At 45.0% G+C, this 16,104-nt stretch overlaps 1 protein-coding gene across 2 annotated transcripts in view; it reads right to left on the bottom strand.

Moving 5' to 3' along the window:
* The window catches only part of GPAT3 (glycerol-3-phosphate acyltransferase 3), a 73,290-nt gene extending 66,000 nt beyond the window's left edge, over nt 1-7,290 (bottom strand). The window contains exons 1-2 of one of the 2 annotated variants that reach the window (XM_017874466.1): nt 7,064-7,290; nt 6,508-6,767 (exon numbers count right to left, since the gene is read on the bottom strand). In XM_017874466.1, the coding sequence (XP_017729955.1) occupies nt 6,508-6,648 (141 nt within the window). In that variant the 5' untranslated portion in view covers nt 6,649-6,767; nt 7,064-7,290. The other variant, XM_017874467.1, reaches the window with a different exon arrangement.
* Between the last annotated feature and the right edge of the window lie 8,814 nt (nt 7,291-16,104).

Genomic DNA, 16,104 nt, shown 5'->3' with positions numbered 1-16,104 from the left:
TTTTTGAGACAGGGGCTTGCTGTAGCCTTGACCTCCTGGGCTCAAGCAATCCTCCCACCTCAGCCTCCTGAGTAGCTGGAACCACAGGCCCACATCACCACTCCCAGCTAATTTTTAGATTTTTTGTAAAAACCAGGTTTCACCTTGTCAACCAGACTGTACTTGAACTCCTGAGCTCAAGCAATCTACTGGCCTCAGCCTCCCAAAGTGCTGGGATTACAGGCATGAGCTACCATTTTATATCGTATTTTATTTTATTTTATTTTATTTTATTTTATTTTATTTTCTGAGAAGGAGTTTCGCTCTTGTTGCCCAGGCTGGAGTCCAATGGCATGATCTCGGTTCACTGTAATCTCCGCCTCCCGGGTTCAAGCGATTCTCCTACCTCGGCCTCCCAAGTAGCTGGGACTACAGGCACCCACCACCAAGCCCAGCTAATTTTTGTATTTTCAGTCAAGATGGGGTTTCACTAAGTTGGCCAGTGTGGTCTCAAACTCCTGACCTCAGGTGATCCAAATGCCTCAGCCTCCCAAAGTGCTGGGATTACAGGTGTGAGCAACTGCACCCAGCCCAAAGACAGATTTATTAATAGGCCAAGTCAAAAACCTCAGTTATTGCTAGGCTCAAAAGAGTCTGTTGACTAGAGAGGTTAAAAATTTTTTCAAATAAGAACGTAACTGATAGAGAATAAATAACCTAAAACGTACATCAAGGTCAGGGAGTAACGCATGATATCTGACTACGTCAGGACCCCTTCAAAACAACCCACAGAGCCAAACAAGAACATGCCATTTGCACTTAGAAAACAGCCTATAAATAGAGGCCAGTCTTCCCAGCTTCCAGTGACAAGTGACTAAATCATAAGACTCAGTCTTAATCCGATTGCATCCTGTTATCGTTTGCGGATTTAGTGCACGTGTTCTCAAACTCTGGACTAATACCACTCAGCTTTTCTCAACTGAGGTAACTGTTTCCATAGTTTTTTACTTAAAGCTTCAGGGCCTATTATCATTTGTAAGTAAACCAAAGATATAACTAAAATAAAATGTTGTAGTCAATCATTGTTCATTTCAGACTCATTTTTCTTCATTGTGGGCGAGTGATTTTATATTTTATACAAACAGTAGTTACCTTAGACTAGAACTATTATTCCATGCTCATATGATAGAAAATGCTGGTATTCTGTGCCTGTTAATGGGCTGAATTATGTCCCTCTAAAATTCATATGTTGAAGCTCTAACCCCCAGTACCTCAGAATGTGACTATATTTACAGATAGGGTCTTCAAAGGGTGACTACGTTAAAAGGAAGCCCTCAGGGTGGGCCCTGATCCAATCTGACTGATGTTCTTGTAAGAGGAGAAAACTTGGACAAGCAAATAGACACAAGGATGTGAGCACAGAGAGAAAGGGCCATGTGAGGATACCACACCTTCTTGCTAGAAGGCAGTCACATGCAAGCCTAGGAGAGAGGCCTCAGAATGAGGCTAAACCTGTTGACACCTCGATCTTGAACCTCTAGCTTCCAAAACTGAGAAAATAAATTTCTGTTGTTTAGGCCACCAGTCTGTGGTACTTTGTTATGGCAGCTCTAGCAAACTAATACAGTGACATTCCTCAAAAAGCATGATCTGCTCAAAAGCACTCCATGTTCTGGGACCAGACAAGTTTCAGAATGCATTCCGTCTCCTGAAATGATAGCTCTAAAGGTCTACCCTGCATAACACAATTACTGTGTTAAGATAAGCACATTTTAGGCCAGACACTGTGGCTCATGCCTATAATCACAATACTTTGGGAGACCAAGGCAGGAAAATCGCTTGAGTCCAGGAGTTCAAACCAATCGGGGCATCAGGGTGAAACTCTGTCTTTCCAAAAAAAAAAAAAAAAAAATTTTAATTAGTTGGGCATGGTGGTACACGTCTGTAGTCCCAACTACTCAGGAGGACTGCTTGAGGAGGTCGAGGCTACAGTGAGCTGTGATCATGCCACTGCACTCCAGGCTGGGTGCTGCCTCAAAAAAAAAAAAAAAAAAAAAAAAAAAAAAAAAAAAAAAGATATGCAAATGTTAAACGCTTAGCGTTTGAAGAGCAGACATTTAGCTGGCCTAAGGGAATCTGTATAGAACCCTTTTCCTCTGTAGGATGACCCTCCCAGTGAAAGTAAAAACATCTTGTCCTTGCAGCTAGATCAGATATACATCTGAATTGCAGTTCTGCCACTTCCTGGCTGTTAATCATCTCAGACAAGAGACTTTAACGCTTGGGCCATCCATTTAGATCATCTCTAAACAGGGACAAGGCCAGGTGGGGTGGCGCCATGCCTGTAATCCCAGCACATTTGGGAGGCCAACGGCGGCAATCACTACGAAGGACAAGAGTTGGAGACCAGCCTGGCCAACATAGTGAAACCCTCCTCTCTACTGAAAACAAAAAAATTAGCCGGCATGGTTCACGCCTTGGAGTCCAACCCAGCACTTCTAGGAGGCTGAAGGCAGGAGAATCGGCTGAATCGGGAGGGGGAGGTTGCAGCTGAGCTCCGCTGCACTCATCCAGCCTGGGTGCAGAGCAAGGCTCCTGTCTCACAAAAATAAACAAAATAAAACATAAAAACAGCGGGCAATACCCAAGGGTGGCTGTAAAGGCTAAAAGGAGATAATGTAGCTCCTGCCTACCACACAGCAGGCCACAAAGTAGCCTCCTCCTCCCTATATTTCCACATTTTAGGCCCTCTGAAATGGCATTTTTTCCCGACTGTCCAGTGCCTCTCCCCATAGTTATTCTCTTGTACCATTGCCAGCTTCTCTGCCAATCACAGATCAACCCGAAATACAAAGACCACGAATATCTCCTTCCAGACGTATCTGATCTCTACAGGGGTCTATCAGAATACTCGGCCTGTAAGGCATACAAAGCAGCAGTCTCTGTGCAGCAAACGGTCTAAAGTACAAAGGGCTCTAAGCACCCACACTTCTCTGCCTCCCCAACGGAAAGTTGAAAGATACTTATCACAAGAAGTTATCTTTCCACCTAATTTGCCAAATCCTCTTGGAGGGAAAAAGGTACCGTCCAAATTCACCCAACGCAGAAGTGCTTTAAGCTGATTTTTTTTTTTTTTTTTTTTTTTTTTTAGATGGAGTGTTGCTCTGTCACCCAGGTTGGAGTGCAGTGGCGCAATCATGGCTCACTATAGCCTGTGCCTCCCAGATTCAAGTGATTCTCCTGCCTCAGCCTCCTGAGCAGCTGGGATTACAGGTGCACACCACCATGCTTGGCTAATTTTTGTATTTTTAGTAGAGATGGGGTTTCACCATGTTGGCCAGGCTGGTCTCAAATTCCTGATCTCAAGTGATCCGCCCACCTCGGCTTCCCAAAGTGCTGGGATTACAGACGTGAGCCACCACACCTGGCCAAGTTTTACTTTTCATAATTTGTATTCCTAAAACAATTTTCTCGAATATAAAGCTGTAATATTAGCATACATATCCAACAAATTATCATATATCCCTTGAAAATCACTGGCTTGGAGAATCACTCAACTTATTCTAAGTATTCAAGGCTTATCCTCAAGTATCTTGTCATATCAGTGACTTATGCATACATCTAGAGATACCCAGCAATGCAGAAGAAAGTAGAAGTAGGTGCTCAATAAATGATCATTACTTGAATCAGTGGGTTAAGAAGGGGTCAGAGAAGAGCATAAAGCTCAGTGAGTTAACAAGTAACAATTACCAAAATCAGCAATTTAGAAGGTACCCTACACACATTTCAACTTCTAGAATTTGAGTTTATGGTCATGAGAAAGATACCCATTGACAGTAAAACTTGTCAAAGTAAACATATAATAAACAAAACTAAATGATCTTTTTAAATGGTACATAAATTATAAGCAAAGAAACTTGAGAAACATCCAATTATGATCAGAGCCCAAAGAATATTCTTGGGAATGAAATGTAAAGAAAGAAACAACTAAATCAATTAAGAATTTACCAAGGAGTGATACAAGGGCTGGGCCTTGAATGCAATCTACAGAAAGGCAGTGTATTTGTCCAGCACTGAAGATTTTCTCATGCTAAACATCAACATAATCCCTTAAGGAATTATTCCTACAGTTGAGAAAAGCAGTCCACCATATTAACCCCAGTCTAACAGAAATGTCTTTGAAACATCTAACACTGTTCTAGTTGAAGGATAGAAGATCCTGGGTTACTGTTCTCCTGCACCTAAAGCAGAAATCACTATGGGATCACAGCTCTCCTTCCTGATGAGCTCAGATGCTCCCATAGGAATTCCAGGCAGTCACAGCCAACAAATCAGAGCTGTCTCACACAATGAATCTGTATTCAAATTCCACATACATCAAGCATCTCTTTGACCTAATAACTTAGTCTCAGCAGACAGGGTGGGTTCCTTATGTGTCACCTACCTAGTTTCCAAGCTACCTAGTTTCTCCCACCAGAATTAGAAAACTGGCATTCTTGACTGATTGACAAGGAGTTCAGCTCTGGAGTTGCGCAGAAGGACAAAAATTAAAATCTGTGGCCCTGTCAAACTGAAAGTCAGATCCTGGACTGGAGATCATTCTATCAGGTGCAATAATTTGCCAGGTTGACGGCAACTAGCTGGCCTCCGCCCTTAGCTGTACCTTGAGTCACTAAAGAAAAACAGGAGTGAGCCCCTGGAAGCCAGTGGGTGTGATTTACCTTAAACCATTCTTAAACAGGGTATAAATTCCAAAAGACATTGCTGTACGGGAGAACGGTTCAATCATTTCAGAGTTCAGAGAAAGGCGGAACACCAGCTGAAGAGGATCATCTGCTATGGGAGAGGATTCTGAAGAAGGTCTAACAGTAGGAGGCAGCTAAGAAATTCACAGCATAATGTGACCAAGCTCAGAATGTAAAGTCAATAAGAGTTCAAAACCGAGAAATAGCTCCCAAGTAGAAACAATAGAACTTTAAAAGCATGAGAACTGAGAATGAAGAATCACATACAACTTCAAAGACTAGGCAAAGAAATAGCCACAAACAAGAGTATAGGGCAATACAGGAGGCTAGCAGGTACAAGATAGTGTCCAGTGGGTTAGATATGTATACCTGGGAGCCACCCAATTAGCTGAGGAAGAAGAGCAGATAAAGCCACGTCCTGAGGGCAGAGAGAAAATAAGGTCACAAAAATGGGAACCAAACTTATAAGAAGGCACTGTGGAATGCTAGAATCTCAGTAATCATATTATTCTTTTAATAGCAACAAACATTCATATAGTAGATGCAGGCAGCCTTCTAAGGTGCTTGATACATTTTAACTTATTTGAACAACCCTGTGGAAATGGGAGTTATTGTTATTCCTATTTTATAGATAAAGAAAATGAGGCACAAGAGTAGATGACCTCCTTAAGGTCACATTTTGAGAAACAGAGCTACAATTTTGGTACCAAATCTAAGCAAACCTGTATCCAGGATCTCTACTCCTAACCACTAGGCTGTAGGGCCTCTTCTCAGTTAAGACTCCTGTTTCTGGCCAGGTGTGGGGCTCACACCTGTAATCCCAGCACTTTGGGAGGCAAAGGCAGGAAGATTGCTTGAGGCCAGGAGATCAAGACCAGCCTGGCCAAGATAGCAAGACGCTGTCTCTTATGTAAAAAAAAGTATATATAACATATAAATATATATATTTTTGAAACAAGTAGATATAAATTATATACATACAATTTTTTTAAAAAAAGACTCCTGCTTCTAACAGTTAATTCAAACAAACTACTGATCTCTGACTCTCAGTTTCCCTCTCTGTAAAAGGGGGATAGCACTTGCCCTCCCTACCCTACCCAGCCTTTTGACACTTAATAAAACCCTAAGAGTAAGCTGCAGTTGTTCTCTTCCAGGCCCACTTCCATCTAACATTTTTCTTTGCAGAATTTGGAAACAGGAGGGTAGGGAGACCTGAGGTCAAAGAATATATACCTTTTCAATGGCATTTCAAGTGCTGTTAGTTAGATAAAATTTCCATGACTCCACTAAAATAAAATACGATTTCTTTCTGCCATCCAGCAATTGGTCTCTTATCTTGGGCATAAAGAACATGATGCCTTTCTCAACAGGATGCCTGAGTACACAAAAGGACCTCTGAAACCTGGGGCTGTAAAAACAAGCGGGTGAAGCGGAAACTGCACTGCATACTGGATATAAGCAAATCCTCTGATACAAAAAGTTGGTCGCATTGTTATTATAATCAGTAAAATAATAACGATGCTCAGGGAATGGAGTGATTTTTTGCTTTCGACCAGAGGAACAATAGAGTGGTCCAGTGGTTTCAGCCCAGATCCCTCCAGGTCCGCGAAAGAAGCCAAGATGCTGACTTTCGCACTGTCGCGGGCAAGGAACAGAAATGTACGCACGCATGCACACGCGCGCACACACACCCCTGACCCCCGACCACTGACCTTGAGACCTGGACCCCAGGGTTCTGAGCCCGCAGCGGCGTGGGGCTGGCTGCATCCCTCCAGGCACTCACCTCTAAAGTTTTCACCAGGATCTTCATGTAGATCTCGGAGATGCCCAGAGACACTCCGAAGACCGAAGGCAGAAGGATGAAGCCGAGAACCAGCGTCAGCCAGGTGGAAAGGATCTTCCCGGCCAGCTCTGCGCCCTCCATGACTCGGCGCACCCACTCAGGAGAGGTCCGCAGTGGAGGGCCGAGCGCCACCGCAGTCCCTGTCCCCAGGCAGTCCCGCGGGAGCTCCAGGAGCAGAGCGCCGGGCCCGGCACTCACCTCTGCGAGGGGAAGAGAGGAAGGAAAAAAACTTTCAGAATTACGGCAATATCCTTCCTTCCTCCCCGGGCTCCTCCTCGCCCCTTTCAGTTAACTCCTTCTCCGCCGGCGGCCCAGGTCTGGGCTGAAGTCACCGTGGCGTGCGCAGACCTGGGTAGCGCGAGGCAGTGGTCGGAGCTGCGGGTAAGCGGGGGGACACCGCCGCGCGGCAGAGCGCGCGAGCGCAGCCGGGAACGCGCCCCGCCCGGTGCCTGATTTCCTCTGGGTGGTGATTGCGACAACTCAGCAGATGACTCACAGAGGCCCTCCCCGAGCCAGGTTCCGTGCGGGAGCACCGCACTTTGGCACACTGGTCGCCGGCGGAGCTCGCACCGGGCCGCGGGCTGTGCTGGTGGCTGGCTGCGCTCGGGCGTCCAGAGCCCTATTTCTGCGCGCTGCGCTCGCCCCACCTCCTCCGTCACGCAACGGGGGAGCTCCCTGGCAGGACTTAGCCCAGGAGCGCCGCAGCCTCCTGGGCGGTCTCCGTTCTTCCCCGCGCCCCGCCTCCCCCAGCTCCTCAGCAAAGGTCCTTTCAGGAGGAGAGTTTTCATCTGAAAAATGTTAATATTTTCTTCACCCGCAGAATGAACTGCTGACGTTTCTGGAACGCTTTAAGTCTTGTTTGTGTGGGTGTAAAACGAACTCTTGGGAAGGGCTTCCAAGGACAGGAAAATGCAGAGCGCACCAGGCAGCCGTGTACGCCGCTTCAGGCTCCCACACCTCCTTCCCCGCATGGCCTACAGCTGTGGGGCCCAATCTTGCTTATCCCGAGAGTAGGAAGCTCTCTCGACGCGTCGCCTAACCCATTGAGCCGCCATCTCCCTAGCACAGAAACCTATCTGTCACTCCCTTCCTGGGGGAAGATTCCAACCACACCTTCCCCTACCTTTCAGCCAATATTCTCCGCGCTTAGAGGTAGCAGAAATGCCAGGCCGGCGCAAGCCTTCATTCACCAAGCTGACACGTGTCTCCTGGGTGTTCAGGCTCCGCGCTTCTACCGCGCTAGCCCTTATCAGAGCAACGAAGGGCAAAAACCCTGTATGTTATTTACTACATTGCAGTTCTCTTAGAGAACTGAACTATTTTTTTATTTTTTATTTTTTTATTTTTTTTTGAGATGGAGTCTTGCTCTGCCGCCCAGGCTGGAGTGCAGTGGCCGGCTCTCAGCTCACTGCAAGCTCCGCCTCCCGGGTTCACGCCATTCTCCTGTCTCAGCCTCCCGAGTAGCTGGGACTACAGGCGCCCGCCTCGTCGCCCGGCTAGTTTTTTGTATTTTTTAGTAGAGACGGGGTTTCACCGTATTAGCCAGGATGGTCTCGATCTCCTGACCTCATGATCCGCCCGTCTCGGCCTCCCAAAGTGCTGGGATTACAGGCTTGAGCCACCGCGCCCGGCCGACCTGAACTATTTTTAAGAATGAGCAGAAGGGATTTTGAGAAGGGATTTTCCAGATTGCCGCTGAATTCGACCAAAATATCTTACAGGTGCTTTTCAGGTGTTGTTTCAAGCTGGAAAAACTGGGAGGGCCAGCAAACTGAATTGAAACAGCGTTGATAGCAAATATTGCAGAGAAAATGGTCCTTGCCCAGGGTGTGGAAGAAGTGGGGAACCAAGAAAGTGAGAAGCCCCTCTGTACATAATGTAGATATCTGCCTTATGTACTTACTGCCAGGTAGCTGTCACAAGCCCCCTCCCGCACTAAGAATGGAAAAAATTATAACTTGATGATTAAAACCAGGTTATGGACCGGGCGAGGTGGATCACGCCTGTAATCCCAGCACTCTGGGAGGTGAGGCGGGCAGATCACCTGAGGTCAGGAGTTCAAGACCAGCCTGGCCAACATGGCGAAACCCCCATCTCTACTAAAAATACAAAAAAAATTAGCCCCACGTGGTGTCGCACGCCTGTAGTCCCAGCTACTCAAGAGTCTGAGGCAGGAGAATCACTTGAACCCGGGAGGCGGAGGTTGCAGTGAGCCGAAATCGTGCCACTGCACTCCAGCCTGGGAGACAGAGCGAGACTCCGTCTCAAAAAACGAAAACGAAACAAACAAAAAAACAGATTATGAATGAAGACGTGTTAGGAGCTAGATTTCTCAAAATTAAACCTCTGTATGGGTTGGCTAGTTTAGAAAAACACGGAAAACATAACTACCAAAAGCTGCGCAAAGTCCTTGCTTCCAAAAACTATATATATTTAGTGCAAAACTCCAAAGATTATATTGGCATATTTAACACCATATGTTCAGGCAAAACTCTTATTCTCCTTTTATTCCTCAAACCAAGATGACTAAGGAAGGCTAAATCCTTGTACCAAAGTTTACCCCACAAGGGAGATAATACACACAACGTTGCGTGTGCTGAGTGCACACTCTCCAGTGATTTTTGGTGCTCATGAACAAACTCCACAAAATGGTTTTGGTTTTGTTTTAACTGTTACGGAAGAATTATTCTTCCACAGCTGTATGGTGCAATGGTAATAAAATGGAATTTGGAGTCTTCGATTGACACCAGCTTGACACATGTAAATTTGAGCAAGTGCTTCTGTGCTTCACCTTTCTCATCAGTAAGATGGGTTCTTTTCAGGGTTGAAAGTTATTGAGAGCATGAAACTGCATGGTAAATGGCAAAGCTTTATGCAGAGATCAGCAGGCAGCCTGGTGCAAGGGCAAAACCCTCCATCTTTTCTTGCATTAATCTGCAAAGACCATTTTTCCAAATAAGGTCATATCCATAGGTCACATCCATAGCGGGGAGAGTGCCCGCCTCGGCCTCCCAAAGTGCTAGGATTATAGGCTGTGTGTGTGTGTGTGTATGTGTGTGTGTGTGCATATATATATATATATATATTTTTTTTTTTTTCATGACAGCTCAGGAGGTCCTAACGACATGTACCCCACTGCACTCCAGCCTGGGCAACAGAACAATACCCTGTCTAAAAGAAAAAAAAAAAAACCATTGAGGTCCAGCTAAGTGTCTGGATATCAAAGCAAAAATAATTGATTCCAAACAACTGCCCTTACCTGTTAACTCATTGTGTTATTCAAGTCTTCTTCAAGCCTCTGCTTTGACAGCAATTGTGGCCAATGTGAACAGAATTTAGGTTAGAATTTAGAGACAGTGTCTTGCTCTGTTGCCCGGGGTGGAGTGCAGTGGCACGATCTTGGCTCACTGTAGCCTCCACCTCCCAGGTTCCAATGATTCTCCTGCCTCAGTCTCCCAGGTAGCTGGGATTACAGGCAGGCGCCACCACGCCCAGCTAAGTTTTGTATTTTTGATAGAGACGGGGTTTCACCATGTTGGTCAGGCTGGTCTCAAACTCCTGACCTCAGGTGATCTGCCTGCCTCAGCCTCCCAAAGTGCTGGGATTACAGGCATGAGCCACTGCGTCGGCCAGGCACATACTCTTAAGTTAGATTTTTCAATCTTGTCTGCCTATTAAGTTAGGTTGCAGTTCATCCACGAGAACTCAAATATAGAAGTACAGAGTCCTTCTCAGACCATATTTAGTTACTTTAATGCTCCCTAATAGCCAGAAGTTAAAGATGAAATATTGAACATTTTAGGTTAGATCTGGAAGCATTCCACAGTCTGCGTCCAACCCAGATTTCATCACATGCCAAAAAATAATCTTTCCCACCTTCTGGTTTATGCAGGGTTTCTTCTTCTCTGGGTCTTTGGTCACATCCCAGTGCTTCCCCCAATGCCCATACACACACACCTGTCTCCTGTTCTTATCCACATCCCTCACTTCACAGGTCAGGGATCCACCATGGAGATTCTACCAGTTGCTGAGCATGACTGTCCCAATTTTGCATTCCAGGACTGGGGAAGTAACCACAGGATGGGTTCAAAGACTCATTGGGCCCAATATAAGATGGACCTGAGATAAAACTCCATTGATCACCTGCCCTACATAAGCTCCTAGTTTTACTTGTGAACCAGGATGACATGCTCCCACTTCCTTCATGTCATTCCCACACATATTCTCCAGGTTTCTTTCAGCATACGTTGCAAAAAATATGCAGTTCTTTGGCTGGGCACAGTGGCTTGCCCCTGTAATCCCAGCACTTTGGGAGGCTAAGGCGGGTGGATCACCTGAGGTCAGGAGTTCGAGACCAGCCTGACCAACAGGTGAAACCCTGTCTCTACTAAAAATACAAAAATTAGCTGGGCGTGGTGGCATATGCCTGTTGTCCCAGCTACTTGGGAGGCTGAGGCAGAGAATCTCTTAAACCCAGAAGGCAGAGGTTGCAATGAGCCAAGATCACACCACAGAACTCCAGCCTGGGCGACAGAGTGAGAAACTCTCCAAAAAAAAAAAAAAGCAGTTATTTTGGCGTACAGTATACCTTCTCCTAGGACATACTTTGGAGTGTAGTATACCTCACCTTTCATGACGTGCTAGGACTGGAGTCTAGTTCTAGTCTAGAACCAGACAGGAGTGATGGAGGCAGGTTCGGAGGAGAATGAGCAAGACAAGTGCCTCAGGGGAGGCCATGACACATTCTTCAGGCATAGGAGGGCTAACTTCTTCAGGCAGTGGTGGAAAGCCCCTCCAACTGGCAAAGGAGATGCATCAGAACTTAGGGATTCTGTAGCCTCAGCTTCATCAAGATCTGCCTTGTTCCCATACCAAATTGCAGGATCATGTTCCTTCTCAATCAAGGACTCACTTTTGTGTTTAATTCAGCCCTTGGCAGAGGAAGACTCGGGGGTGGGTTTTCAGAAATCTTTGCCATGTGGCTACAGGAGATGAGGGTTTATTTCAGGGCAGACATAGAAGCTTTCAGGTTTTTTATGTGAAGTATGACCTGAGAATTTGAAGGCTTGAGCTCATCCTTTTGTTTTCCTACTACTCAGTGAAGTTAGGAACAATCAGCCCATCTCATTATACTCCGTAGTTTGACTCAAAGCAAATACTTGGCCACCCAGAACCTTGCCTCCTGTAGATATTTTATCAGAAGTATCCAGGGGCCATGCCTTGTGTATCTCTTACCATATCATAACATGGACTACCAGTGCCCTCTTTACCTCTGAAAATACAGGCATTGGTGCCTTCAAATTTAATCAGATTAGAAAACCAACTCCAAAAACTCATTCTTACGATTCTGTCCAAAATTTCTATCCATCAAAATCTTTTTTTTTTTTTTTTTTTTTTTTCCGAGATGGAATCTCACTTTGTCACCCAGGCTGGTGTGCAGTGGCATGATGTCCACTCACTGCAACCTCTACCTCCCAGATTGAAATGATTCTCATGCCTCAACCTCCTGAGTAGTTAGGATTACAGGCACATGCCACCACACCCGGCTAATTTTTGTATTTTTAGTAGAGACGAGGTTTCACCATGTCAGCTAAGCTGGTCTCAAACTCCTGACCTCAAGTGATCCACCTGCCTCGGCCCCTCAAAGTGCTGGGATTACAGGCGTGAGCCACCATGCCTGGCCTCTATCAGTCAAAATCTTAATCAGAACAGAAGGAATTATGTATTAAGAGATTTACTGTAAAGAATCACTTATGCAATTGTGGGGACAGGCAAGGCAAGTCTGAAATTCACAGGAAAGGCTATCAGATGGAGCTGACTGAAATTCTAAGGCATAAGAAGCTAAAAGTCCAGTTGGAATTTCATCAAAGAAACCTCAGTTCAACTTTTAAGGCTTTTGGACTGATTGAATCCACCCACCCAGATTATCTAAGATAATCTCCTTTTTACTTAAACTCAACTTTAATCACGTCAATAAAATAACTTCACAGTAACACCTAGATTGTAACTAGAAGACTATAGCCCCTTAATAACCGGAGACTATATCCTGGCCAGGTTGCGACATCAAAAAGATAATAAATCACATGTATGAGAGAATGAGGGTAAAAAAGGAAAATAACATCTCAGTATTATAAAAAAGATAGTTTTGACTTCATGGTCCCTCTGAAAGGTTTTTTTTTTTTTTTTTTTTCCAGACAGGGTCTCACTTTGTCACCCAGGCTGGAGCACAGTAGCATGACCACAGCTCACTACAGCCTTAACCTACCGGTTTCAAGCTATCCTCCCACTTCAGCCTCTAGGGTAGCTGGACTACAGATGCACACCACCATGCCCAGCTAAATTTTTATTTTTTCTGTACAAATGGAGTCTCTTTATTCCCAGGCTGGTCTTGAACTTCCAAGCTCAAGCAATCCTGCTGCCTCAGCTTCCCAAAGTGTTGGGATTACAGGGATGAGCCACAGTGCCCAGTCCCCCTGAAAGGTGGCGAAGACTTCCAGGAATAGCTGGGCTACACTTGGAAAAATGCTGGATTACATGAAAGTAAGTATCCAACAAAAAATAATAGTGCTTGGAGGTACATTATTTACAGTGGAATTGCCTAATACCCCATGCCCCATTTAACGTATGTGAATTAAACTATATGACTAAAATAATGTAAAGAACAAAAATTAAAATCGTGGTCATTCCACTCAGAGAGCTTTTTGAAATGGGGAATATAAATGTGCTTTTCCTTCTAGAGGTCTCAGTTCCTGGGGAAGGATCTCTCAAAAGGTGAACATTTTCTCCATGGAGTGCAATCCTCGTGTTTAAAGCTATAGTTTATATTTTCAAACTACTCAGCCCTAAAATCCACGTAAGTACTTCATCTGTGCTCAGCCCAAGAAGCAATGAATCGATTCCAATAATGGAAGTGTAACTGCCCAACAGATTCTTCCCCACTGCCCAAATAAAGCTAATTCATTAAGACAAGAGAATTGCAATAAAGAGTTATGTAATCCCTGCACTTTGGAAGGCCAAGGTGGGCAGATCACCTGAGATCAGGAGTTTGAGAGCAGCCTGGCCAACATGGTGAAACCCAATCTCTACTAAAAATACAAAAGTTAGCCGGGCATGGTGGCAGGCACCTGTAATTCCAGCTACTCAGGAGGATGAGGCAGGAGAATTGTTTGAACCTTTGTTACCACAGCTATTTCCTTTGTTTCAAAGTAAAATGATAAGCTAAATTCCTCCCGTAGTTAGCTTGGCCTACACCCAGGAATGGTCACGGGTAGCTTGGAGGTTAAAGGCAAGATGGAGTCAGTTAGGTCAGATTTCTTTCACTGTCATAATTTTTCTATGACAGATTTTTTTTTAGTCATAATTTTTGCAAAGGCAGTTTCAGAAGGAAAACTAATATGGTGAGAGGTAGTCTGTAATGGTCACCATGATGGAGAATTTCCAGGGAACTTTTCAAGGATGATATTGATACATCTAACTTTTTCTTTATGGGTGGGCTTAGAGCCTAATCCTTGGATCTACTGTTAAAAACTTTAGACAAATTAAACAGAGTTTAATTGAGCAAAGAATGATTCACGAATCAGACAGTCCACTTTCCAAAACCCGAAACAGATTCAGAGCAACTCTGGCACTACTGCCTGGTCAGAGATTTCTAGACAGAAAAAAGAGTGGCACACAGAAAATGGAAGTGAGGTACAGAAAGGTCTGGATTGGTTACAGCTCAGTGTTTCTCTTGCTTAAATAGTTGGCCACCTGTGAATGGTTGAAGTATGGCTGCTCTGACTGTCTGAGAGTTGGCTTCTTGCTCTTGCTACAAGAGTAGGTTATAGTCTGTTTATACATCCAGTTACACATCCAGTTTGCTATGTACAGATAAACCTTTAGGCCAAACTTAAAATATGTAAGGAGGTAGCTTTAGACTAAACTTTATTTGTTTATTTATTTAAAGAGAAACTCGCTCTGTTGCCCAGGCTTGAGTGCAGTGGCACTGTCTCAGCTCACTGCAACCTCCGCCTTGAGGGTTCAAGCGACTCTCTGCCTCAGCCTCCCACGTAGCCGGGGATTACAGGCATGCGCCATCACATCTGGCTAATTTTTGTATTTTTAGTAGAGACTGGGTTTCACCATGTTGGCCAGGCTGGTCTAGAACTCCTGACCTCAGGTGATCCGTCTGCCTCACCCTCCCAAAATGCTAGGATTACAGGCATGAGCCACCACACCTGGCCATGGCTAAACTTAACTGAATACTAGGATGTGACCCTGCCACAGATGATTCTAATCTAGTCTTTTTTCTTTTCTTTTCTTTTTTTTTTTTTTTTTGAGACGGAGTTTTGCTCTTGTTGCCCAGGCTGGAGTGCAATGGTGCAATCTCGGCTCACTGCAACTTCCGCCTCCCATGTTCAAGTGATTCTCCTGCCTCAGCCTCCAGAGTAGCTGGGATTACAGGCACCTGCCACCACGCCCAGCTAATTTTTTGTATTTTTAGTAGAGATGGGGTTTCACCATGTTGGCCAGGCTGGTTTTGAACTCCTGACCTCAGGTGATCCGCCCACCGTGGCCTCCCAAAGTGCTGAGCCTTAATCTAGTCTTATTGGAACCGCTGTCATAGTATCTGATACCTGAACCTACTATATCAAGTCTTCAAAGTAGTAGTGAGAGCTAGAAATGAGAATTTCCATCCCAGGGCAAACAATGATGTTGTCACTACACACTTGCTGAATCGAACGGGAGGTCTCATAGGGGCAAGTATGAAGCTTGAAGGAGTGTATACACAGGGGTAGAGAAACCTCTGAAGAGAAAGCCCAGGCTCTCCTCTTCCCAACTCATTTATATACTGGTTATATGTAAATCAGCAGTCACAAGCCAGAGAGCCACAGGCCAGATGCCCTTTACAAAGGTCTCATAAAATGTTCTCTAAAAACTTTGAATTGGCTAGGCACAGTGTTTCCCACCTGCAATCCCAGCACTTTGAGAGGCTGAGGTGGGAAGATTGCTTGAGCCCAGGAGTTTGGAATAGCCTGGGCACCACAGTGAGACCCCATCTCTACAAAAACTAAATTTTAAACATTAGCCAGGCCAAGTGTTATATACCTGTAGTCCCTGCTGCTCAGGAGGCTGGGGTGAGAGGATTGCTTGAGGCTGGGAGACAGACGGTGCAGTTGAAAAATTGCCATTGCAAAATGATGACAGTAAGAGAAATCTGACATAGTTGACTCCATCTTGCTTCTAACCTCCAAGCTATCCTTGCTCATTCCTGGGTGCAGGCCAAGCTAACTTTGGGAGAAATTTAGTTTATAGTTTAAATGATAGTAACCCTTCCCAAAACTAAACTGCCTTTCTAAAACTAAAGAAAGTCCACCAGGTTAGAAGGATGACTGGGGCCTGAATTCTGCTAAAATGTAGGCTTAAACAACTACCAGCCATTATTCTTGAGGTCACAAGACTTGCAACTACTCCAATTCACTATTTTAGAACCTAAGACTGGCCTTTTGGGACATCTCTTTAGACTTTTGCATTTCTGACAACTACATGGCTCCAGCC

The sequence above is a fragment of the Rhinopithecus bieti genome, unplaced genomic scaffold, assembly GCF_001698545.2.
Source record: "Rhinopithecus bieti isolate Rb0 unplaced genomic scaffold, ASM169854v2 scaffold_9234, whole genome shotgun sequence".
Lineage (NCBI taxonomy): Eukaryota > Metazoa > Chordata > Mammalia > Primates > Cercopithecidae > Rhinopithecus > Rhinopithecus bieti.
This window is presented reverse-complemented; position numbering and strand designations above follow the sequence as displayed.